The sequence below is a fragment of the Manduca sexta genome, chromosome 25 (genome assembly GCF_014839805.1).
Source record: "Manduca sexta isolate Smith_Timp_Sample1 chromosome 25, JHU_Msex_v1.0, whole genome shotgun sequence".
NCBI classification, from domain to species: Eukaryota; Metazoa; Arthropoda; class Insecta; order Lepidoptera; family Sphingidae; genus Manduca; species Manduca sexta.
In genome coordinates this window covers 8420159-8447287 of record NC_051139.1, presented here as the reverse complement: position 1 = coordinate 8447287, position 27129 = coordinate 8420159, and the positions used below count along the sequence as shown (strand labels likewise).

General features: G+C 33.8%; 3 protein-coding genes across 4 annotated transcripts in view; 2 read left to right on the top strand and 1 right to left on the bottom strand.

Annotated features, from left to right (window-relative positions):
• The window catches only part of LOC115448355 (serine/threonine-protein kinase greatwall), an 11642-nt gene extending 11030 nt beyond the window's left edge, over window positions 1-612 (top strand). The window contains exon 14 of the transcript XR_003939097.2: window positions 344-612. The gene's annotated coding sequence lies outside the window, so the exon portion shown is untranslated. The remainder of the gene's footprint in view (window positions 1-343) is intronic.
• Window positions 609-27129, bottom strand: LOC115448357 (trypsin-1). 2 transcript variants are annotated; one of them, XM_037442649.1, is made up of 13 exons: window positions 26917-27129; window positions 10029-10127; window positions 6993-7072; window positions 5804-5980; window positions 5535-5656; window positions 5322-5464; window positions 5180-5250; window positions 4889-4972; window positions 4058-4218; window positions 2839-2974; window positions 2292-2430; window positions 1345-1490; window positions 609-964 (listed from the first exon to the last, which is right to left on the bottom strand). In XM_037442649.1, exons 4-13 carry the CDS (start codon window positions 5936-5938, stop codon window positions 809-811), a joined length of 1293 nt encoding a protein of 430 aa, XP_037298546.1. In that variant the 5' UTR covers window positions 5939-5980; window positions 6993-7072; window positions 10029-10127; window positions 26917-27129; the 3' UTR covers window positions 609-808. The 2 variants fall into 2 exon arrangements, with proteins under 2 accessions (XP_037298546.1, XP_030031627.1); XM_030175767.2 differs by lacking the exon at window positions 26917-27129 and having other exon boundaries at window positions 10029-10322.
• LOC115448356 lies at window positions 19994-26210 on the top strand. Its single transcript, XM_030175766.2, has 6 exons — window positions 19994-20240; window positions 21878-22047; window positions 23309-23379; window positions 24200-24339; window positions 24670-24819; window positions 25224-26210. Exons 1-6 carry the CDS (start codon window positions 20180-20182, stop codon window positions 25376-25378), a joined length of 747 nt encoding a protein of 248 aa, XP_030031626.1. The 5' UTR covers window positions 19994-20179; the 3' UTR covers window positions 25379-26210.

Sequence of the window (27129 nt, the reverse complement as noted above, 5' to 3'; positions counted from 1 at the left end):
GAGAAATGTGCGTGTAATGGTATTCTGTAAGCCAAATTTCTATAGTCCTAAACATGACGCGTTGTGTTACGTGCTTGTTACGCACTGTCAAAACAACATGCGGGATAAAGAATAAGGCCCCAGGTAACCTAGAGCGGCCGTACTTTACTTAATATCAAAAACAATGTGCACTTGTTTTTTTAAGCACCCAACCCAATTGATTTTTTTTCCATTGATACTAATTGTCGCCAGGCTGCTGTTTTTCAACCGCCACCGATCCGACATCGTGTCGTACATTCGTATTCCGAATATGTAAACATAATACGTGGCTTATTATATACGTTCTCTGTGTCTCCCTCCTCAGGAACGGACCCCCAGAGTTTATGTTGTGATGCACACCATATTATGCTGCGCAAATATTATAGTCAATTAATGTGATATATAATTCTATTAAACTATTGTGTACATAATGTTATTGTGTGGATGCAATATGTATTGATATTTTGATAGGCTATGAATTTATATAATCAATGTTCGTTGTTGTTTATTTAACTATATAATAATCAGTGTTCATTTTATTTATATCTGTAACAGATTGTATACAGGAAATAATAAATAAAAACATTGTGAAAACATTACGAATTTTAATAGAGAACCTTAACTAAATTGGCACAATTTGCATAGAAATATGATAAATATATCAATTAATTGAGAAAGGCAAGATTCGGGTTGGCTTTCTCAATGTAATTGTACAGACATCTTGAAATGAATGTATTAAGTTTATGTTTTATCGTGTTTTTTTTTTTAATTATCCGATTAATATTGTTGTTTAAACTGAGTTTTTCTGGATCCAAGGCAAGAATGATGTGACTCTGGTATAGACGCCCGGGTACTGCCCTTTACCGCATCCGATGCCCCAAGAGACGACACCTACTTGGTTCCAAATTCCTCCTTCGTTGACCATCAATGGGCCACCGCTGTCGCCCTGGAAAATATAATTAGTAATTACAATTAAATTTAAAACTAATGTAAATTGGCCACCAGTCATACTGATATCAAAATGTCTCGCTTAGATGTTATGGTAATTATTATCTATTTGAACTTATGAACAAATGTAGCTGAAAAAAATCATAATTTCAAAACGCTTTTCCATATTAACTTTAATCAAGAAATTTTTTTCTTACATATAATAAAATCAAACCTTTTAAGTTTATAAAAAAAAAATATTAATAAGGTCTCAAAAGTCTAAAGGCAATTTGAAATTATAATTTGTATATGTACTTTTGTTGCTGATTGTACCTATCATACACATGTATAAAGTTATATGACTTATACTATAGTATTTGTAATACATGTTATACTGACACTGCAGGAGTCCATGCTAGCTTTGCCCGCGCAAATCATGGATTCGACGATGCCGCCCGGAGCCGCCGCGCCGTACTTGAGGCGGCACTCCGCGTTCGACCACACCGGGATGGACACTTCTTGAAGTACAGAAGGCTGAGGACCACCTAACAACGTAAAAAGAAAATTATATATGCCTTTCAACTATAATAATATCTGCCACTTTCAATATCGCTAACGTCGAATCAATACCAAGAATAAACCAATCAATATAAGTCAAATGTAAGCATGGGCGCCGGGAGGGGGTGCAAGTAGGTGCACGTGCACCCCCCTGACCAGAAATAATGTCACTAAATAAATCTGCAACAATGGGAACTATCGACCACAGAGATTTCTTCATGATAAAGCATTTTCCAAAACCCGTGGGCTTTGAATAAAAAAAGCCTAAATATATTATGTAGTATAATACGTAGATGCAAATGCACCTCCTTAAAACTAATCTTGGCGGCGTCCATGAATGTAAGCGTGCCAAATTATAGTGTGATCGGCACATTTGCGCTGTCTATCCGAATTCGGGAGGTAGCTATTCGGATTGTTTATTGAAATTGATTGTTAATGTTGATACTATATTAATTCTGGGTCAAGGTGATCAGCAATACCGTATGATATACACGATTATCAGCAAAGTAAAATATTATATTATAGCTTGTGTTTGCGATTTCGCACACGTGATAGTATTTCCGGGATAAAAGTGGCGCTATGTATATATATTTTATCGGGATAAAACTACCCATGTCCTTTTTAAGGTCTCAAACTATCTCCATACTAAATAACTTCGAGGTATATTTGGTATGTATTGAATTTATTTCAAACAAATAGACTCGGTGGAGGATTTTGTTTTAAAATTTGCAAGGATTTTTAAATATGGTCTAGTATAAAGGTAGCAGGTTACAACAGTAAATACTGACTCTCGCGTAAGCTTCCCCATCCGATGACAGTGGCCGTCTGTCCAGAGTACTGACGGCCGCCGCTCGCCAGACAAATAGGTCGAATGTTCTTTGTAAAGGTTACCGGTTGATCCAGTGTAAGTACAGCCACGTCGTTGTACTGGAAATATAATTCATATTTTTACTCTCTTGTAGGCATACAAATGAAGGATATTGTGTAATGACAATTTAAAAAATAATCACGTTACTTTTAAATATTATTTTACAGCACATCATAGTATGGAATAGTGATTCATCTAAAAGCATAAGGCTTCCTAAAATGTTTACTTTGTGACGCACACAAAGTGTTTTCTAGAATTTCTTCAATATTTAAGAACACAATTATTTTGCATTGAATTGAGCTAATACCTGGCTAGTGATGACATTTTATGAATAGTCAAATAATAGAAGTTATAACAAAAAAAAGACTTTGTGGAAGATGTTGAATTTCTGGAACCAACCTCGCCACCATATTTACGAGTCCCGCTAGAAAATCTCCTATAGTCTGAAATGACCAAAAAATATTTACCAAAGTACGCATATCGAAGCCGCGATGTCTCACTACTCTCTTAATCTTCCTCTCTACATGCTGAGTTTCAGTGCTCAAACGAATATTGTAGTCTCCAAGCCTCGCCGTCAAACGTGCTACGTCCCATGATGTCATGCTGTAATAAATGTAATAATTAACTTCCTTCTGAAATTAAAATATTCTCGAAATCTAATTGGTGCCTATTGCTTGATTATTATATCAAACTAGCTTTTGCTCGCGGCTCCGCCCGCATTATAAAGTTTTTCAGGCTAAAGTTTTCCATTATAAAAGTAGTAGTTTCCCGGGAGCCTATGTTCTTCCCAGGGTTTCAAACTGTCTCCATACCAAATTTCATCTTAATACGTTGGGTAGTTTTTGAGTTTAAGACGTTCAGGCAGACGGATGCAGCGGGGGACTTTGTTTTATAATATATTTTTTTAGAACTTTTTAAGAGGAACAATCCCGTCATACATCATTGTTGCATAACTTTAACCGTTTACGCAGCGCACGCAACGGAAGCTCTCAAAACTAATAAATTGTCCCCGTATTTGCAACATACTCGACTCTTGGACTGCCTCGGTGGCGTTAGTTGTATTGCATGTCCGGTACAATAGCGCTCTGAGGTCCTGGGTTCGAATCCCGGGTCGGGCAAAGTGATATTTGGGTTTTTCTGCTCAGTATCAGCCCGGAGTCTGGAATTTGTGCCCGATATGGCGATAGGCTCGCCCCCTATCACATCATGGGACGGAACATACTTGGCGAAAAGTGGGTGCCCTAGTTGCGCCTCTGCATACCCCTTCGGGGATAAAATGCGTGATGTTATGTATGTATGTATTTGCAACATGTTTCATTACTGCTCCGCTCCTATGGGTCATAGCATGATGATATACAGCCTATAGCAATCCACGAACAAAGGGCTATCCAACGCAAAAAGAATTTTTCAGTTTGGACCGGTAGTTCCTGAGATTAGCCATTACTGCTCCGCTCCTATTGGGTATAGCGTGATGATATATAGCCTATAGCACTCCACGAACAAGGGGCTATCCAACGCAAAAAGAATTTTTCAGTTTGGACCGGTAGTTCCTGAGATTAGCGCGTTCAAACAAACAAACAAACAAACAAACTCTTCAGCTTTATATAATAGTATAGAAGTATAGATTAATCTACATACATATCGTCATAAGAATCCTCTTAAGTATATTATATAGGAAAAGCTTACTGGGCTACACAATGCGCTGCAGATAAAACATGTCTGTCGTCTATGAGAGATCCGCCACAGAACTGACGACCGGAGTTGAAGAGAGCCACGATCCACGGCCACTCGTTCAAGTCTGCGTTGTGACCACCCACGATGCGCTCTTCATCTTGCGTTCCGTATGTCTGTAATAATATTGTTTAATAAAAGCTGGTTTTAGATCTAAAAAATGCATATATAAGTATGTAATTGGCTTTTGGATATTTTGAGTGATCTCGAGCAGTTTTTCGGAGTAGTCTTCATCTTAAGAGAATCTTTCACACGTCAAGTTTCAGATCATTCGTGAAGTCGATTATAATGGATCAGTAAATACCTAGATGTTTACAATTCGAGAGGCCGGGTATGAATTAATGTCATTGATAATTAATTGGAATTTGAGTAGGTACACCAGCACAGGATGCGGTCAATAAGTAGGTACCCTACATGAAACTGGGTTTTTCTAGAGCATTCTTTAACTTGTCAAGAAATTTGATGTCAATTTCGATTTGGCTTCGACATGTATAATTAGGTAGATACTGCTTGAAGCTTTAAATTTAAACCTGAGGCTCACGGAAGACTACTTAAAAATCTCCTTGGAACAAACGTCATGACAAACAAGACAAATGTTTTAGATTAAACCGCTGAATTAAGATTGTATTTAGATGCACTGATCACGTCCTTAAGATAAGAAGTGAACTGCACTTTAAGAGAACCTTAATATAAATATGCATTTAAAGAGCACTTAAAAAAAGATAACATGACATTTGAAAGCTCGCGTATATTTATAGACATTGTCGTTTCAAAACATAAACGTACCGTAGGGCCATTTTTGATTCCACATGCGCCGCTGACAGGTTGAGCTGGCTTATTCGGTTGAGTTGGCAATACAGGTGGCCACGGCTATATTAAAAGGATGTTATTAATAAAAGTCACAAAAGATTATCTTGTAAATCAGAAAGTAATATACCGCATAGGTCCACAGCGCATGGTCTATGCTGAGTAAATAAATTACTAAAATGTAGGCCAAAACACTGATGAAGATTAAAAATGATTACTTAATTGAATATCAGGTGGCAGGTACAAGGAATAAGAAAAATATAATATTACCTGCTTAGTCGTCGGCTTGGTGGCGGCAGGGGGCTTAACAGTTGTGCCTGCAGTCGGTGGTTTAGTTCCACCTGAGAATAAAATGTAACAAAGGACCATTCATGTGGCAACATAAATTATCACCTCAATATCACATACTCACCAAACGATGGGGGATGTGTTGGTGCGGTGTGGTCAGGCGGGTGGGTCGGCAGTGGTGGCAAAGCCGGTGGCCACTGAGCGGGAACCTGACGAATTCTGTCATCGTACCACTCAGACGAGATCGCAGCTATACGCCCTGATATACTAATAAAAATCGGACATTACGGTAATGCAATTCACAATATCTAGTTAGAACTGTTCATCAGATACGTACCCGCTAATTTGTGTTGGAGGAAACTGAACGGGGATTGGTGGAGGTAGAATGCCTAGCCGTTGTACATCAGGTTCTTGTTGTGGCGGCGTGCCAACCGGTTCTGTGCAGCACACACCGAAAACCTACAAATAAATATTGCTAGAAGTAATCGCGTTCATAAAATTCCTACCGAGTACTTGTTTCTGGTTCAAAGTTGTAGAGAAGTTAATAATACAGACTAATAATTAATGTAAACAGCTACGTTTCAAAGACAAATAAGTAACTCGAACCTCAGTATTATCCCCACTGACGTAGCTGCATGTATCGTAATGTCCCATCACCCATCCGTCCAAGCCAACGACATCCGCTACTTTAAGTAGGGGATAACAATCTCGAAAACTTTTGCACGTGCCTTTCTTGCCCATTGTTGTTTCACATTGTAATCCAAATGAACTGTCATCAGTTTGCTGCAACACAAACATTTATGATTACAAAACTAGATAGGTCATCTACATAAAGGCGTAATTAAAACTAGCTTTATGAATTGTACTGTCAATGCAACATTTATGGACCTCATAAATTGAGAACTTAATTAACATTTTGGGTGCCCTTTTCATTTTTTTTTTTATTTGTTATGGCATAAAAATTACATGGCCGGTGCGTGCAGTGCACTTCAAATAAAATATCAACCACTACGAGACTCGTTGCTGATAACTCGATATAGATGGTCGATGAATTTATGCTGGTGTGTGTAATCACTGTGATCAACTTTATGAACTCCATACATCCGGCAGACACCAGCTAACTAAGCCACAGCTTTGAGTCGAAGTTTTCGTAAGCCAGCACAATGGAGTTAAGAGAAGTTGAACATGGAATAAGTAATAAAAAAAAATAACTAAACAATCACTATGACAATGAGTGAAATAATGCCTCGATGCAATTGCAAAACTTTCCAATATTTGATAATATTGTTGGGGACAGATCTACATCACAACTATCTCACGAGATAAATTAAATAAAATATCATTACGCATGTGGCCCGCTTTCTTATCCTTGGTTTCTATCTCTTGTCAATTAAGCTGTTTACGACTAAAGTACCGCGACATTGCGATCACTGTTTACCATTAAATTAAAGCAACATTAATGTGTAACAAATATTTTAAATCTATCGCAAACGCGTTTTGTTCGCAGATTAATTAGCGTAATTTTTTTCTGGAAAAATGTCGTGCATTAAAAATATCCTTTTACGGATTGAAGAGATCTTAAATGCCACCCTTCAGCCTTAAATCTATGCCAAAAATCATACAGATTTATTGCACTAATGCTGCGTAAATCAAGAACAAACTAAAACCATGCTACCGCTATTATTAATGATAAAAATATTTTCCACGAACTTTTAATTACCTATCACTCAAATAGGCACATAATAATGAATCACCGTCAATAAAATTAACCAAACGTCAAACATTTTTTTTTTACCTGGCGATGTTGTAAATACAGAATCTGTCTTTCATCACGAGTAGAGTTTGATATGTCGCGTTGTTTTCGGTCAACATGAGCTGAAAAGAATTATAATTAAGCATATTAAATACATAAAAAAATGCTATGGTTAATTTATTTTTGTATAAATGGACCATTTTCTACTTTTTCCATAAAGTCAGGTATGGACGTCATACATAACATTTGTTTAGAAATGATTTGTCTTTCTCTCGGCTTGCAGTTAGACCAAAGAAACATCTCAAAATTTCCTCAATTATTTGCCTGCCTACCACGGATTTGAGGAAAAGACATAAAACTTAATATCATTTGGGAAATCAACACACTGAGTCCTGACTCATCTAGGCTATAGAGCTAGCGAATAAGATCCGCTAAAGCAAAAAGACAATCATACGATAACAATTGATAACAAAAATATTGGGAATAAGCTTTTGATCACATTATACATTATCTTATATCTTTGTGCAGTATATAATATGCGTATATTATTTACACAAAAATAACCAATTTTTAGGTTGAGCAAAGGTAGCATACCGCGGCAGCCGCACAGTATAGTATTAATCTATTTGCCGCCTCGAATTATAATATAAAGAATAACTTTGTAAACGCTATAGTTTTATGGCGCATACCTAAAATTTTAAATAAAATGCAAAGCCTTGTAAGGAGAGTGGTATCCTAATCTGGGATTAAAAATATTTTATATATTTCACGTCTTTCTTAATTTAAAATCGGAATTTGCAATTTTTTAATAGGTACTTAAAGATTAAAGTTTCTTGTTTAAAGATGTCACCACAAGTACTTAATAGTTCGAAGTAACGTCGAGCCTTCACATTGCTTTACAATTCACAATTTTTTTAATCATGACTCATTTGTATGTAAAATATTTAAACAGTATTTTGGAAAATATCTAAACAAGATATTTCATAAGGGATTTCTAAACTATTATAAGAAAATCGTTATGTGTTAGTGATCTCTAGTTGACTCGTTTTTAAAGCTCTTTATAGACTGTGATGGTTTGTTATTTAACAAAGCTTGGTAATATGAATTATAGGTATCATTATATATTTATTAACAATTAGTGGTCTTACAAATGCATATATTTTTAATCTCAGCGCGACAGGGATACGTAAACAAGGTATTCTAAAAAAACAATAAAAATTCCTATTCAAACGACGATATCAAAAGGCACTTTTGTCAATACAAGTGAATGTGTGATCATGCATGTTATTTATTTCCATTGGCTGCATAACGGTTTACGTTATATTGAAACGTTTTCATTGGAATCCACAACGCCATGTGTGCAGCATGCTAATTCTAACGTTAACCCAAATTCTGCACAAATATTTTGTAATAAAATTTTCAAAATAATGACTTCATTGCCAACGCACCGTACAAAGACATTTTATGACTGCAACCTCTAAAGTTCTGCTTTATTTCGTAATCATTTTGACAATATTTGTACGTTTTAAATCTAGATCGTTGGAGCTTAAAACTCTAAAACATGTAAATAGCCTGTTTATGCAGTGTTTGTGTTTAGATAAAATAAGTTTATTTATAAAATATCACTCTCCCATAAATTCAATTGGAAGCTCATCCCAAGATGGAACTTTTTGATTTCTGAGGTAGGTAGTGTTTCTAAATCGTTGCAATAATCATAATAAATACTTAGACAAAATAATTGTAACATCTTTTAAAGTAAGTTATTCGTATGGCATTCCATAAATTTAATTGAATACAACTACCATTATTGTACATAAAAAGAATTCTTGCAACCTTGGACTTGTCGAGTTGACGTTATAATCTTTCACGTCTGACGAACAGGAATCCAAAATTACCTGATTTCTTGGCGCTTGGAATAAAAAAATACAACTTTTAAAGGTACCTAGTAGTTCCAGTAAAAAATATCATCTGTTGCGGCAGCGTAAACTATACTCTAGAGCCACAATTTTAGGCGACAATTTATGTTAATAAGTGTAATATTTAAACGTGCAGTGCTATGTTTTAAATACCATTCAATGAAATGCCAACAGACTGGGCGCCTTGAACTTGTACCGAGAGCGCTCAAACCTTACTGGGCGGATAATTTTACCTACATTCATACAAACTATTGTATGATGTGTTTAATATATGAATACATCTACTTCATAACTTATGCATGAAGTGCGAACAATGTGTCTGGATTCCGGGTTCAGCAAACTATAGTACCGAAATGTCAGCTACGTGGTCCCACTTCAATCTCGGGCCTCTAATCTAATTAATGTCCTCCAAAGCACCCACAAAAAATTATACCCAGTGTTTAGCCAAGCGTCGATGCTCTATGGACAATGCTTTGATTGATGTAGTCACCTCGCACGCGTGGGCGTAAGAGCATTTGCATTGAATTACTTCGATAGGTGTATTGGCATAGCCCACGTGCAGACGACTTCCATGTAATAGGTATTTTCTGGGGTTGACGGCCACAAACGTTTTGACTTGTTTTGAACACATATGCATTCGTAATTAAGCCAAACGACAGATGAAGATTATTTTACACATTAATTTAGGACGATTAAATGTTTCTTTCTCCGCTCGATTAAATATTCAAATTTATTGCTGTGTTCTTTAGCTTACCATCGATATATTTTATTTCCGATCGTAATTTTACAAGTGGCCGGACATCTTAGTTGCTCATTTTAACTTTCTCTAGCCTCAAAACCTCATAGCCACAGGTGTTGTGCATTGTTTTGAGTCCGCACAATACGCTCTGTTTATGGACGCGACACTTTCCTTCGGACAATAACCACCTTACATATTGTGTTTACGGTATTGTTATAAAGTGTCCAATTATATTTTATTATGCCTTAGGAAGCCCTTGTCATACACAGATTAAATTAAATAAAAACCAAGACATTTACAGCTGATAGTTTTTGTTTATAATTAGGTTTTAATTGGTGGTATTTTGTGTCAATAGAATTATTACACCGAAGTAACATTTTAGTAAATTCTAATTGTAAAATTAAGAAGTTTAGAATGTCTTACCATTTATAATAACTGCATCTTCAGTGTAAAAGCCGCCATCCTTTGAGGAGAATCCTGTAGAGTCTTGAGATTCACTTCCGTAGCTTACCGCCAATACTCCTATACAAAAGAATATTAATTTGCTCCTAATAAACATTTTCAACTGCAGCTTTTTAGTACATTCACCGTGGAGATAAATATTTTTATCGGGGTTTAAAAAAGGATGTGTGCGCGTCGCGTGAATGTGCACCGCCTAAGGAGCCACTTCGCAAAATGGTTTGGCGAGTTGACTCCGCGGCTTTATAATAATTTTACACTGACGCTCTACATTAGGTTCAAAAGATAACAGAGCTTTTTCTCCTTTTGTAATTAGGCAGAATTTGTCGCCTAATGCAACGAGATTTATAAAATGTGGGAGTTTTATTGTAAGCCTCCCAAAAGGCATCATAAATTATGATTATTTTGGCATGATTTGCAAGCAGTAGGAAAACCAGAACAAAGAAACATTTTGGAGATCACTGAACCTCTTTAGCCCTTAAACATTAAAGGAAAACAATAAAACCGAACTGTTCCTCTTAATCGAGCGTGTAATAACAAGCTCCAACTTTAATATAAAAAAAATCCTGTTTCACTTTACCTGATATAAGTTCGTTGGCTACCCTTGTAAATTTTGAAATATGTAAACATAAATATGATGTATACTCAACATATCAAAACCAGTGTAAAAAATATAAGTAACACAGCCAAAACATCATTTAAATTACTTAGGTAAATTTATAATAATAATAATACCTGCACTGTAATATATACCTGACCTACTGCTGAGCACAGGCCTTCTCTACTACTAAAAGGGTTTAGGTCATAGTCCACCACGATGGCCTAGTGCGAGTTAGCAAAATTCACAAATCTTCAACATTATTTTTGGAGAATGCTCTCGTATGTCGGTTTCTTACGATGATTTCCTTTACCGTTAAAGCGAATGATAATTAATTGAGAAACAATATACACGTAACTTCGAAAAACCTGTGCGGTGGATTTTTATAACAGCGGAATATACGCCTCGGCTGTAAGTTCCAATACTAATTAGGCAATGTGCTTCTCTAGGTTAATTTACTTGTTCATAAACAAAAAGTATATATAGGTAATATATAAATATACCTACTTACTATGTTATGATACTGACCTATGATAAGTTTGTGTCGTTTCCAGGTATTGGCATATCTCTATACCTAATCCGATCCTAAAATGACTGTACAAAATTGCTTTGCTTTTAATGTCTCAAATAAAACCAGTTTTACAAATATAAACTAAACAACACGAAGAATATGGGAAACTGGGGATATTAGATTCAGGTTTATATTTTAATATCTAAAATTATATTTGTGCTTTGCTTTTGTAACTAAACCTTTCAGAAATTATAAGCTATTTAATGATTTAAAGGTAGATCACTTTTATGTTTAAATGCTATTTTATCAACAGTAACTAGTGATTAGTGGCAGTACGGAATAGGTTTGAACTAGGTACGTACTACATTTCTGGTATGAAGCTTTGTATAATCCATGTATACATACTGAAGGAAATTTGTCACTAAAACCATGTACTCAATTAAACATTTACCCCTTTATTCATAAACGTTTTTTATCTAAGGACGGAGTAAAGCTGTGATAACAAGCCTGTTTCTCAGTGCCCAACGGCACTGAGAATTAGACGTAGGGCCGTTGTGATTGGTTATTATTGTTGTATTTCAATATTAGCCAATCACAACGGCCCTACGTCTACGCACTGCGAAGACTGCCATGCCGTCAGCACTGAGAAACAGACTTGTTATCACAGCCTTACTCGGTCGTTAGATAAAGAACGTCTATGAATAAGGGGGTTACTATTTCATCAGTAAAATTTTGTGAAGAACCCAAAGGTTACCTTTTTAATGGTTTATTCGAGTAATTTTTTTTATATTTGACATTTACATAAAAAAATGGGCTCTACTAATATTAATCTGCATTAATCAGCAATATTCAATGATCAACTGAAAACCCGGTTAATATTTTAACCAGATTAATAAATTTTATGCCTGGGAGTGACGCTCATATTGCAATTCAATGTGACGTGCTTGGTGTCGTTGCTATTTATTATACGTAGAAGGCGTAGCACTAGTAATTAAGCGTGCTACCAACTCGTCGCATCATTGACTTGTATATAAGAAATAGATTTACATAAATTACTTTTTTGCAATTGCCAACGAACACGGACCACTCGAAGTCATGGATTATTTTTTTAAATTGGAGACACTGACTTTTGACGCCTAGAGTTTCCTATAGCGCTATAAAAATATTTCACTGAAATATTATTTCACATTAAACATAACTGAAAATGGAAGAGGGAGCAATTATTGTTGGTAGAACTACCGTCAGTTACTAAATGATAATACTATTATTGTCCTATATTTAAGTATTTCAAGTAAAAAGAAATGTATTTGTATACATGGCATATAGGCCAACAGAATAATATGGCAGACCGACTTTTGCCAGCAACAGCAGAAGAATGTTGGCTCGATTTTGTTGTTTACACTGTCCCGGCCAGCCGACGCAACGAGAAAAGAAGCGGAGGCTCCTTCATCAGAGAAACTTAAGTTAGATATACTCTACTATGTTTCGCGCAATCTTGACGGATGAGTATAGGCCGACTGAAAACAGTCCACTGGCATAAAGTAAATAAACTTACCGGTTTCCTTACGAGGTTTGACTTTCAAAATTAACAATGAGCATTAATTTTTTGCTTGTATCAAGTCTACTCTGGGATCACATGTCCCCAAATTCCCCTACTGAGAATGATTGATTTAAAGTATTTCAATATTTTTTTCCTGTTTATACCATTATCTCGTAATGGGGTTGTATTGGTAAAAAGAATATTTGTGAGATTTAATAAGCTTGCTTATACCAAAGCCAACCTAAAAACGCAAAGCAAAACGCGTAATTTGTTAGAATATAAAAGTTTTAAATTTCATAAAAACCAGCCTAATGAAAGATATTTTTACACAACGATCGATGGACGATGGATGGATTCCCTAAAAGAACGATACAAATATACTTACACCAGACGCCATAGCCAAGGAGCATTTCTACAATCGTTTATGCTAATAGATACAAAAGGTATAAGAATAATATATATCCTTACGATAAGTCTATCGCTAGGATATGTCATTCTTATACATAACGGTAGCGATACCGATTGTAAAATGGCATCTTAACTACGGCCCCTGGTTCTATATATAGATCTAGTTTTTTAAAGGACCTGCACCAATAAATTTCAATGATAAGTATCTTAATTAGCTCTACTATAAATGCAACTTCGATACTACTTTTCTTTGATTTATACGTTTTATCTAACTGTCTCTTCTCAATTTTTTGAGACATAAAAAAGAAGAACACTAATTTTATGCAATAATTATTGAAATGTGCTAAATTTAAATTAATACTCAAATATAATATGTCATTAGCCAACACAATTAATAATCTCAGTATTGTTTAGTGTTCGGCTTCTGAACTTCATTTCAAAGATGGAACGCTTTAAAAAAAACAGTGTAGAGGCATCATAGTGATGTATTTATATATTCATATTTAATAATAAAATCGGTACTATGCGTACGTCAGGAGATATGTTAACCACAAACGTTACTCAGATGTCAAAGAACCTTTGGAGACATGACTTGCAATCGTTGAAAAGTATTGGCAAATAATTTGATATCAATAATGTGAGGCTTATTAATACAACAAAATTTGAATCACGTCACATTTTAGTTCATCGGCTAACAATGTCTAGTGTGAGTCACGTCGTTTACAATAGCAATATGGGAAATGTATTTCGATAGAAAAAACAAGATCGAATCAGCGATAGCAAAATACATCGCAATTCGCATCGCGAACAAAACAAGCTTTAGGATTAGATTTAAACGCGTACAGCCGCGTACGTTATTAGCGTCATTAATCTTTAAGAATACCGTTATGTCAATGCCGTCGATCTTGCGCCTGCCAAAGTTAAGAAACGACTCACACATCGTATTTTATGTTTTCTACATATCGTACATCCATTTGAATTGGAATATGGACGGAATTTTAAGGAAGGACGTTCAAAAATAAATAACGTACTGCAAACTATTTGCACATTTTCCTTTCTTATTAGGATGCACCTATCTTTGACTGAGGTAAATAGAAATGTTTACTTCGTTTTTGCCTTTCATTATTGTTTCTTTTATTGTGAATCATGATGAAATAGAATTCCGAAACGATCACGACAAGCTACAATTTTAGAAATTGTTTTAGTCAAAGATCACCTTTTTTTTAAGTTATGTGTCTACGACATATAAGATATGTACATTTAAAGCGCCATTTCAATGTATTATAAAACTTTTAGTGCTGATTTTTTTAATTCACAAATCTTGTAGAGCTAATAACATAACTAATATATCAATAATTTAAAATTTCTTGTTTCTCTTATCTAGTACAGTTTCATAGAAACCTATGAGAATAACCGCTGAATCTATCTAATTAGTCCGCATTCACCCACTGGCCTCCTGTACTCTTTTCTATGTGAAGCTCTTCTACTCTAAAACCCAAATAAAATAAATTTGGGCTGAGTCCTACCCGCATTTGACCGGTTTTTATAATCCTCAGGTTTATTTTAGGATAATAAAACGGACGGGGCGAATATTTTTTTTGTTTAAATTTTTTTATATGTTGTGAATATAAATTGCTTATTAAATGGTCAACTTGGTATAGGACAGTAATTCATATAAGTCCCATAATACAATCAACTCTTATTTTGAAGGCATTAAATTTACAAGGGACTAATACCGACATGCTTTTAATTAAACTTATTTTCGTATATTTTATTACAAATGTAAATGCTGAATACTTGCTTAAAATCGATAACCTAAATTGATAAAGTTGTAAACTCATATTTGTAAAGCAACTCCTTGACCATGTTAATAATCGGTGTGGCGATATTTTTAATTAATATGATACGTTATGTATATTTGCGAATCTCGCACTACAACTGCAGCATACAATTGCGACTTATACACCGATAGCAAAGGACTCTACATGAATATTACGATACGAAATTTGTCTAATAACTTCGTGATTGGTTTTGACGTTTGACATTATTCATAAGACCCAGATTAAGTTATAACTGTAAATAAAACCTATTGGAGTGTAACTGATTTTTTAAATTATGATCAGTTATATCGAGTGCTTGAAAGTAGTTTAGAAACTACGATATGTTTGAAGTGCACTGTAATTTCTTATATTAATAATCCTAACATGAACTTGTTCGTAGGAGTAATGAACTTATTTTAAACAAACTTTTTTGTCTTCACTGGCAAAATCAATTAATTCTATACTACGTATATAGACATATCCAAAGGAGAATGTACACTTCACATTAAATAATACACAACGCTATTTGTAAATGCATTCATTAATGGGCACCGTTATTGGATATAATATTATATAAAAATGCATTTGAATCAGTCGTGAATTTTTTTAAGGTTGTCAAAGCCATTTCGAAGTAGATAAACAAAATATAACTTATAAGCTTATCTGAGAGAGATGTTCTAGCGACAAACTTAAAAAACTTATTTATATAAATATACATAGCATCTTTAATAGATTCAAAATTAATTGCAATGTATCTTAAAACGACAATACGTGCCACATAATATGTAGGTTAGTTACATCGAATGCGGAACACTGACGTAGATGATACGAGGAAGTACGACATATCTTTTCGCGGGGAAAAAAAAATTCAATGATCAATATCTTTGGGAGAACCAAAAACTGATAATGTCTAAAAAGAGATGACTATCTAACCATGAAGAAGGGCTCTGACCAAAAATGAACAGGTTCCAAAAGTAAATACTTAGCTATTCAATATGAATTGTAAAAGAAATAAAAGAGGAAGAAGGGCTGTCATCTTACCTTAGTAATCTGTGAGGAAGTGGTATTGAGCCGGCTAATTACTCATGCCGTAGGAACTCTACAGCGTGATTGTACGATTTTTAAAATCATGTCAACTAAGTACTAACTTAAGTAAATGAAAAAAATAATTACATTTTAAACTTGGAATTGTATCGTATCGTATCTCCTTTATTTTTTAGAATATAAACCACACATGTAGTTGTTATTACGAAGTTACTACCTAAGTTAAAAAAATATGTAATGCCCCCAATACTAATACGTAATAATCAAAATCTCTTGGTTTAGTTTGGAAGTATCAAGTTTACGAGATGGGACCTGAAATTCAATGAAAAATGTACATGCTTATCTGTAGCTAATATTTATTTGGCGTAATTTAGATCCTCCTGACTTAGGCAGGTATTGCGTATCAAGATTGATGTGTTGGGACTCAGGGTTCAATAATTAATTCATAACACAAAAACAGCAGAAGTTGAAAAGAACTAAATAAATATTAAACAAAAAAACGCTCAGGTAAATGTCAAGGAGAATTGGCCCCGCTATATAAACTCTATAAGAATCGAATTGATGTAAATAAACGGGGCACGCAACGCGCAACGATAAAGGTGTAGAACGTCCTCTCACTTTGAGTGCTACGAGCGAGTGCCTGTTTCCCACAGCTTCAAAAATACTTCATTATTTTAAATAATTGTTTCCTTATATAAATATGGACACATTCATTATTAATTTTGGATAATTATTTAGAGCTCACAAAATCGTATGATTTCGTATGTCTTAATGGCACAACACCTAGACTTTTTATATTCTTCTACGGAGTTAAATTCTACCAAGTATATAATAAATTAAAAGGATTAAAATTGCTGGTAATAAAAATATTAAATTATTGTAAGAACTAAAACTCAAAAACTTTTAGTCTATTTGCAATTGGCTTTATGATGATTAGGTGTTTAAATGAATAACGGTAAAATAAAATACCATTTTTAGTATGACATCGTAGTGCTCTACCTTAAGATTGCAGGCCTTACTCAAAAACTAGAACAACAAATTTTCTAATATCATAATTTAAACATTGCCAATGTAGAAATGGTCACCGAATTAATTAAAAAGTTCTATCAAAGGCACTGCAGCAAGTTAATACATATTTTTATTCTTTTTATTTTGGACATAATAATTAATTAATCAATTTTATAATTAGCGATACCTTATACAAATGATTTTTTACATAAGTAATTTGAAACTGAGCGCCTTATAACAAATATTTCACAAACACACTTCAACGCTTCTCGCACTATTCAAAGCTTAAAAGGCACTTTGCTATAACGATAATTCAATAAATATATTAAGCCAACAGCTTGTTTAGACTTTAGACGAATACAATAATAAATAACATATTACGAAAGTCCTTGAATTGACTCATATTTTAGTGTAAGATTTGTGTTAACCTGGCTTGGCTTTTATACATCTAGGAAACAAATAAGAGGGTAAGATAATGGCGTGCGTGCATGTTTTACTGTTTTGTCCGAGTCATCAATGCTTATACCAAAATTTGCCTTTAGTACACGGATAGTGTTGCCTATTCTCTAATATCCTTTTTTGGGAATTGCGTTACTACAGAGACTTTGCTCTACAAACAAAACTACAAACTCACAAGCTGCTTATATTATGCCTATTTATTCAATATATCAATTAAATTGAAAGATATCTCATAAAACATATATCATCAAAAAGTAATTGTGTTACATGGCAACCATTTCACATTGTATCATATGATATCATGTAACACGATGAAGATGATATCTTTAACATTCTCTACTATAATAATTATTAGGTATTTAATAATATTGAGATAGTCACAACGCCCTATGCCTGACTAAAAATACAATCTTTTGTTCGTTCCCTATTAACTCTACAATCCTAAATCGTACTAGTCAGTATTATAAATGAGAAAGTTTAAGATGTTTTTTGGAGTTAATGTAATGTGGTACCAATTTTAGTGACATTGACATTAGAAATTAGTAGTGAATTAACATAAGTAAAAAGAGTACAGTAGGGCGTAAATAATCCGAAATAGAACATGGATGACGCCGCAAGTAAAAGCTAGATATAAACCTACATATGTATATTATTAATTATATTATATGTATATACTAATTACAGCTTGCAGATTGTCGGATGTTTTATTTTTTATAAATTGATCATTGACCCCTTCTCTACCAATAAAACCAGTTACAATGATAAGTTATTTATTCGTTCATGTTAGTCTGTTAGTTATATATGTTGTGACGCATTTTACACGCACTGAATATTATGAAAATAAAGTTTGTGTTTACTAATACTTAGTTCGTTACACAACGCATAATTTTGAAAACTTTTTACTGACACTTTTTTGATCTTGCCAGTTATAGTTACCTAAGTTTACATAGGAATAGAGAAAATACTTTCTTATTTAACAAAATCACTGCCCCAACTTACCTACGCCTATGAATAAACTTAGATTATTAAGAATGTTTATTTGCATAATAATATGACCTACAAGTATTTGCGGAACATACAAAAAAATGCTTAATTGCGGGGCCGAACCTGCGACCTCTCCTTTCACAACCGGTAGCTCAGCAATGCTATGGAGGCTAAATTATATCTAACATCAGTTAATTTTAGGGCAATTAAATGTGGGATATTAAAAAAAAAATGTGACTATGAATAGAAAAAAAACTTTGATAATTTATAATCTTGTACGTCATGTTGCGAATATTTTGGTGATTGTAAATATTCTGGTTCAATTCCTGATGTCTAATATATTGTTAACAATTAACAACTTACTTTCATATTAAAGGACGTAAAGTTTTACAAAATACATTACTACTTTTTCTTTTTTATCATGTCCGTTGGGTTTAATAAAAGGCCTTTCAGTAGATTCAGTTTAGGCTTCAGTCTACCACGCTGGTTTAGTGCAGAAGCAGAGCTCAGGAACCTTCGAAATACTCACAAAGAACTTCTCAGGTATGGAGGTTTCATCACGATGTTTTACTTTGCCTTTATGATAAACGATAATTTAGAAAAAATACACAAATAACTTTAGAAAAGTCAGAGGTGCGTACTCCTGGATTTTAAACTTGCGGACATTCCCAACTACGCTGTCGCTGTTACAATTATAAAAGATTACATATTATATTTTACACTTAAATGCCTTTTTTAATTTAGAGGCAACATGAATGAGCTATAAAAAAAGTTTTACTACACAATTTGATGAAATGACTAACAAATGGCTGATTATAAGCCATAAACCGCAATGACACCACCTAGAAAAGTTCTAATACACTATGACTAGTTGGTAGCAATTAATAAATCATAAACTGATGACAAAGGTTTCAATTCTAGCAATCTTTAACTACGGTGTTAAATATATGCTTAATACCTCTGTTGTGCAACATAATATCCCGGGGCCCGGCCGTCCCGTATGCGCCGAAGAAGGCCATCCCAAATTTTGGTTAGTATGCCAGTTTAGGGTATATGTATACAGGGTTAGGGACTCGGTCCAATGCTCGCTCGGATGATACTATACTGCCGAGTGTCGACATTCGGTCGTAAGACCGGAGACACCCGGAGAATTAGTGGAACGAGTGAGGTAGTAGCGACAACGCGTTTTTTTCCCGCGAAAAAGAAACCATAGATTTCTCTCTTAGATATCTCACTGATCCCTGATCATCTTTGTGGGTAGAGTAAAAACTTGGCGAAATATTATATTCAAATGTGCTTGCTGTGGCTTTTGATATTTTTGGCAATAGAAAAGTAGTTACTCAGCTTATCAACTCAAGCAACAATTCTACTTCTATTACAAAAAACAAATAAATTTTATCTTTATTTCTTACTAAAATAAGGTCACGGAAACCTTTTAAACAATCCAGTAAATGGAAGTACATAAACGGTATTTCCTTTGAAAAAAAAATGAAGTGTTGTAACCTAAAATAAATGCAAATTCAACAAAACCAGTATACATGGCATTGAAGACAGCGTTGGGGTTTATGCAATCGGTGCTGAAGGCTCGGTTGACGACAACCGACAGCCAACTCGTATTTAGTAGCAATCGCGACGTACAGAGAATGCCACAAGTTAGGTTTTAACGCTCCTCTCTATTTAATTAGTATAAAACTTACGAATCACGATTTACTACATTACGCTAGAGATCTCGGGCCGGTAAAGATGTATCAAATATATATAATAGCCACTGTGATTGCTGTTATTCATGGAGCGGTGGATTTTCGTAAGTACTCAATATTATATTATACTTACACCTTAAGTTGTTAGCTGGTGGTTGGATTATGTTAAGGAAACCTATTAATAACAATAAAATACATAAGTAATAAAAATAAGGTTACAAAAATACAATACCTACCAAAAAATAAGGTTCACGTAATGAAGGGCTACGTACCCGTTAACGCGCAATCATGAATTATCTACATACACATTTATGTGTAGCTCAAAAATATAATTTAGTATAAGTAATTGAGAAAATATGTAGTAATGTATTAATATTTTTTACTTACTTTAGTATTATTGTGGTCCCTCTAAAAACTAAGACTGGTTCGTTACATACATATCTACTCATTTTAAAATATCAAGCGTTGTTATTTTTTATTTTATCTATTTTTGTTTTGTGTCTCCTTGAATATGTAATGTTATTACTCGCGGTCTGTTGGTCTTGATATACATAGTTAAAAGCAATGTGGATTTATAATGCGAATTACGATAGATGAGTCGTTTTAGCCGGATTTCATTAAGTATCTACTTAAGTAGGTATATAATAAGTCTCACACGTACGCTAATTACATTGTATTTATTAGGTACGTACTTATAAATAATTGGATTCATTTTCGACTATACATATTTTTATTTACATAAAGTTATAGGAGCATAATGATGTACACCTATTTATATAAAATAAACTTGACTACCACTAGGTACTTAAAAATTAGTTGACAACAACGCTATCAGTTTCCCTCTATCTATACATATTTAAAAAAAAGTCCCCAAAAGCTGTCTGTCTGTATATGATCGATTTTCTCAAAGTCTACTAAACGGTTTTTTTCGGTTTTTACTAAAGGATAGTGCAATTCCTGAGGAAGGTTTAAGTTATTAGTACATTACGGTTTTATGTAAATTGACTGAAATATAACGAATACTGTTAAGAGGTCGCGTAGACGTAATAAATCTCGTGGGTCGGGATTAACGCGGGAAAACCTTAATGACACACTGATTTCCACGCGGGCGAAGCCGCGGGCATAGCTACTCCATAATAAATAAAAGTCCACATACCAATAAGAAAAACTGCATCTTCACTATACCTATCTAATTATTTTGATCCGTCATTACAACCGCACATTATATCCGACATCACGTATAGACAATCATTATCTAGTTAGGCGTCTAAGAGGTACAAATGAATGTATGTAATTACTTACCTTCAGAGAATTGATTAATAATCACACAAAATTACCCCACTCTTCAAAATAAGATAGAACCATTGGTTCCCTCACATACATTTAGAGAACTCATGCACTCTTGTAAAACTATAACATGGATCTAACAGACATTTAGAAATATGTAGCACTTACTGGCCGCGTTATCATTTTGCTTGTCACACTTTTCTGTGCGTGTTCACTTCATAGCATAAGAATCCCTTAATCCAATACCGTAGGGATATAATTGGACTTTCAAGAATTCATTTACATTTTTTTTTGTTAAGGAACCTCTTTCATAGTACATATTTTGAAAACCTCCCTGATGAATCCCATTAAAATTCACACACTGAAAGTCCACTGAACCTTTCATTTAATAAATGTTAAATACAGATCCACTTGCTAGTACAATTTTATATAAATTTATTATTATTTATTACAGAGAAGCACTTCAAAGTATGTAACAGGAATTCACTGGAACTAAATGACTGTATGGTTGAAGCAGTGCGCGATGGAATCCTTGCGATGGCAGATGGCATAGAGGAATTGCGGATTCCGCCTATTGACCCGTATCACCAAAAGGAATTAAAAGTTGAATATAAAAATAACCAGGTAGGATGTTAATCTTTATATATTATCTAATGGATTTTGAAAAGAACAACACCAAAGTTTCTTGCCCGTTCTTCTCTGGTAAGAACTGCTTGCTGAACTGGTGGTAGAGTTAATATTGATGGAATCTAAATAAAGTATAACATTTTACGAGTTCAAATAAATTATTATTTCATAGCATTTTACTTATATTATAAATACAAAAGTGTGTGAAAATATTTATATGTTTGTAAACGCAGAAACAATTGAACGAATTTTAATAAAATTTGGCACACGGGTACAACCTTCTCTAAATTAAATCATAGGCTACTTTTTATCCTGTTAATTTGCTGCCATCGGAAGTATTTTTTTTAATCATATTTTTAAATACATATCGCTAGCGTCGTATTGTGTTAGGCACTTTTGTATCGTGAGCATTTTCGCGCGAGCGAACCTGTGAGCAACACCTAGTATATCATAAATATGCTAGATATTCATTTACCAGTGTAGTTCAACTTCTTGATCGTTAAACTACTGGACATGATAATTATGTGTAATTAACCTTTATTAGCCTCGAATTCTATTTTTATTTTTAACTGTTATAAAACGTAGAAATACTGATAAATTAACATATTAGAATGCAACTTTATACATATAAATGTAGGAAGGTCATGCATCTCAACAGTAACTACCTAATTTTTTAGAAGCATCGAATTTGTTAGGATAGAGCGAATCACATACATACTATAGTATTATTAGATTGGTAATTCCATGTACCGCGTTGAGACTCGTTCGATTACCAGGTAAGATAATAAAAAATCAGTATGGTTATTTCAATTCAATTGAAATAAGTTCTTAGCGACCTCATATAGATAAATTGATCGTGATATGACGGTAAGCTTGCCCTTTATCAGACGATGAACACCTAACGTCTAGGTCGTTAGTCGTGAACTTAACTCAAAATTAGTAGGATTTTACATTATGTTGAGATCCGACCGAAGCTTTTTTGGATAAGCGGACTGTAAACAATTAATATATTTTTATACAAGCATGAGTATAACGGATAAAAGTAAAACTACATGAAATATGATATTTAGGTAGATACTTATGTGTTTAACAAGGCAGCTTTGTTGTATCTGCAAAAAATAGAACTGACTAATGATTAAATCCTACGGCCTATGGTAATTATTACGGTATACGGTAATTATTTAGTATCATCAATAACTCTTAGAACCATATTTTCATAATATTGGTATACTGTGTTATTACTTACTTAAATTTTCAGATTTCTGCCAAAATAGTGACAAAAGATATTTACGTGGCAGGACTCAAATCCTCTGTGGTTAAAGATGCAAGGTTAGTTCAATTTATTTAATTCATTTACGACTTCTATGCGTTTCAAATTTTTTGCATTCAATAATATCAAAAAATAAAAATCGTGAAAATGTACATAAATTAAATTGATATAATAAGCCATCGATATATAGGTACTATGTAATAAACTAATCTTTTTAAAGCTAATGTAGAGCCACTTTAGATATAGTTTTCTGACAACATAAATATATTTTCTATATTTAAAGTTATGCTTTGTTTTAGATAAATATAAATAAATTAATTTAGATGCAATAAAAATCGTTTCCTAAGTCTTTTGATAACTTCATGTTGTAGACTATCTCAAGTAATAGTGTCTACTAATATATAAATCGTGTGAAAACGGAAAATTAATGAATGGATTCTATTAAAAAAAAAACATTTGAAGCGTTGTACCAAACGAAGGTTATATTAAATTTATTTAATTTTAGACCTTTTTAAAATGAAGTACTGGATTATAAATAAACTTTAGTGAGTTGTGTGAGTGTGGTGAAGATATCGGACATTTGAATCATGTATTTCTGTCATGTACTACATATGATACATCTTTATATCAGCGCCTCATTTTGCTTGACATCCCCCTTCCTACATCCATCCCCGTTCTTTTAAGCACTTGTAACCATGATGTATATAGAACTTTATGTCTATTTATTTATTTAATTACCTTTCCATGCAATCATTACTGATCCTTTCCTTTCCAAAATTTCCGATAATTCCTATTCTATGACACACCTGTTTCCCTAACTTGAAATAGGCATAATGTACAATTGCCATAAAAAAAAAAAACTTTACGATAACATTGCAGAGTCCGTGCTGATGAGGATAGTCTTCGAATCGAAATTGATTTGTTTTCACCAACGGTCTTTATAAAAGGGGAGTATGAAGGAGAAGGCCAATATAATGCGCTAAAAGTTGCTGCTGACGGAGAATTTAATACAACAATGAGTAAGTTTTACTAAAGTATCTGTACTACATCTATGGGTTATTCCATTCTCATACATATCTACAAAAGGGCTATCAAAGTTTCATATTTACGAAATATATTTATATCTTATTGAAATGGGTACGCATCACGCAATATTACCAATGTTTGTTATTTCCAGTAAAGTAGCACTATATATACACTGGCAGATCGCTTCAATACATTTTGCTTGCATTACAATTTATATCATAATGAATTAGTTTATAACATAAAACTTTAATGAGACACTTTATGATTATTATTTTGTAGACGTAATATTATATAACACGATCATTAATTTTATTATTTTCCAGCTGATTTAGTGTACACATGGAAACTAGAAGGGGTTCCAGAGAAGAATGGTTCTGACACATACATTCGGATAAAATCCTTCTACATGAGACCTGATGTTGGAAATATGATTACTAACTTTTTTAACAACAATCCGAGTACTAGGGAATTGAGTAAGTATAGTAATTGAAATTAGAATGAATGAGCCATTTCAACTCGACTCATTAGATACTTAGATATTTCTGGAACCAACATAAAATTATACTTTTCTTTAGTTTAACAATTATGAATTTCTAAAAGATCATTCCGCGTTTTCACATCCATGGATGCTTTTTTTATATTTATTTAAGAAAATTTTAGCGGGACATAAAATTACCTAAGTCTATATGTGAATTATTAAAAGAAATAAAAGAAATTTTTACTTAATAGTAAATAATACATTTTATTCTTTAACTATATTGGAAACCATGCCGAAAGACATTAGAGATTGTTTTTTTAATTAGGTAGTTACCTAAATTTATCTACCTTATTTGATACCTTTGCTAAATGAGTTAACATTTTTGTATTTTTCTTACAGCGGATTTAGGTACAAGATTTATGAATAATAACTGGAGACTTCTTTATCGCGAGCTTTTACCATTCGCACAATCTAACTGGGATAAAATTGGCACGCGTGTTGCGAATAAAATATTCTTAAAAGTGAAATATGATGACATTTTTCCTGTGGATTGAAGACAATTCGAGGGTAATTGCGGTATAGATGCCCTACTCATAAAATCGAGTTGAACACTTTTCATATTATTTGTCATTAAAACATTTAACTATTATAATGGATATACCCATATTTTAATATTAAATCGGTAAATGAAAGTAAAACACTTTCTTTATATGCGTGAAAATAACCAAAAAATATATAAACTTTCTATGTGCTTACGGCAGGGTGTAGTTGCTCCATGTGCTTTTTTATCACATATTTTCTTTTATTGTAAATAGAAGGATTCAACTTTAAAATATTATAATTCAGTTTATATTGTCACTGGTACTATCATAATATAATACGGCCTCATGGGCACCGCTAAGATTAGTTTAAGGGAGGTGCATCTGCACCTACGCTTTGCTATGTAATATCATAAAGTTTTATTTTTTCAATTCTAATCACGCGGGTTTTTGAAAATGCTGTACTTATTATAAAATAGACCCTGTGGTCGATATGTTCTCATTGTTGCGGATTTCTTCAGTGACTTACATTTTTTGTGATTTATTTCTAGGCAGGGGGGGGGGAGGGTGCACGTGCATCTATTATCTATTATATATTGTGATAAATTAAAAGTACTTAAAAGTAAAAAATAATGGGCTCACTGTAATCATTAGTGAGACAAATGTTTAATGTAAATATACTTACCTATACCTACAAATGATGATAAGGATTAAAACAGTATACTTAATAATTGTACTTACATTATGTAGGTAATTAGCAATCGCTCATTTTAAAGTACAAAATAAGTTCTCATAAGTATAAGTAACATTAAATATACCTAAGTATATATTTAATAAAAACAATTATCTTATGTTTATTGTTTTACTACCGTACCCAGGTTCAACGCACGTTGATCAATTCAAACTTTAAGATAACCCCGTTTCCGGACTTATAGATTTATACATTCACATATGCGCCATCATGCGCCATTTTGAAGGGATTAGGGCATGGCGCGCGGCGCGGCGCTCCGAATTTAGAATCTGAAAGATGAATGCTTGTCGCACCTCAGTGTCGGCCGCACACTCAGGTCATAGACTAATATATAATACTGGAAAACTCAGGTCGCACCGCACACCATTGTTAAATTCAGAAGTGTTGCTACTTTCCTACTCGACATTTAGAAAGCTAGACGACCTTGGAAAAGCAACATTTACAAAATAATCTTAATTATTTTAAAAGTCAATTGAAGTAATTAAAGCTTCATGACTATTATGACGCCACGCCGCGAGGCTATTGACTCGCTCCGCCGATTGATCCGCTGCGATCCGTTTTTAATCGTGTCTCTAATGGATTCACTTCTATATAAAAAGTATAAGTAACGAACTTTTTCGCTGCGACCCGATCAGCCGCCCTAATTGATGAATGGTTGGGCGTGTTAATAGACTAACCAACGAGAAAAAAATGAGAAAACAGTAGAGGGTCAAGGAAAAGCAAGGCCGAGCAAGTCTACCTACGATGTCTCCTCAAGGGAGGAGAGCAAGCGCTGTAGGTAATATTGCGCAAAATTACTCACAGATCTTGCAGCCAAACTCACGAGGTGCACACCACAGAGGAGGTCCCCGATGCTCCGGTTGTCGTCCACGGGCGATGCGGCAAGATAAAGTGCGAAGATCGGTGAGGGAGGGATGAAAAATTAAGAGGGAATTAGGATTAATGTACATTATAGGAGTATGGGCAATTTAGACGAAAAGAATTCATAAGAATTCGTATCAAATAATCGGAGCAT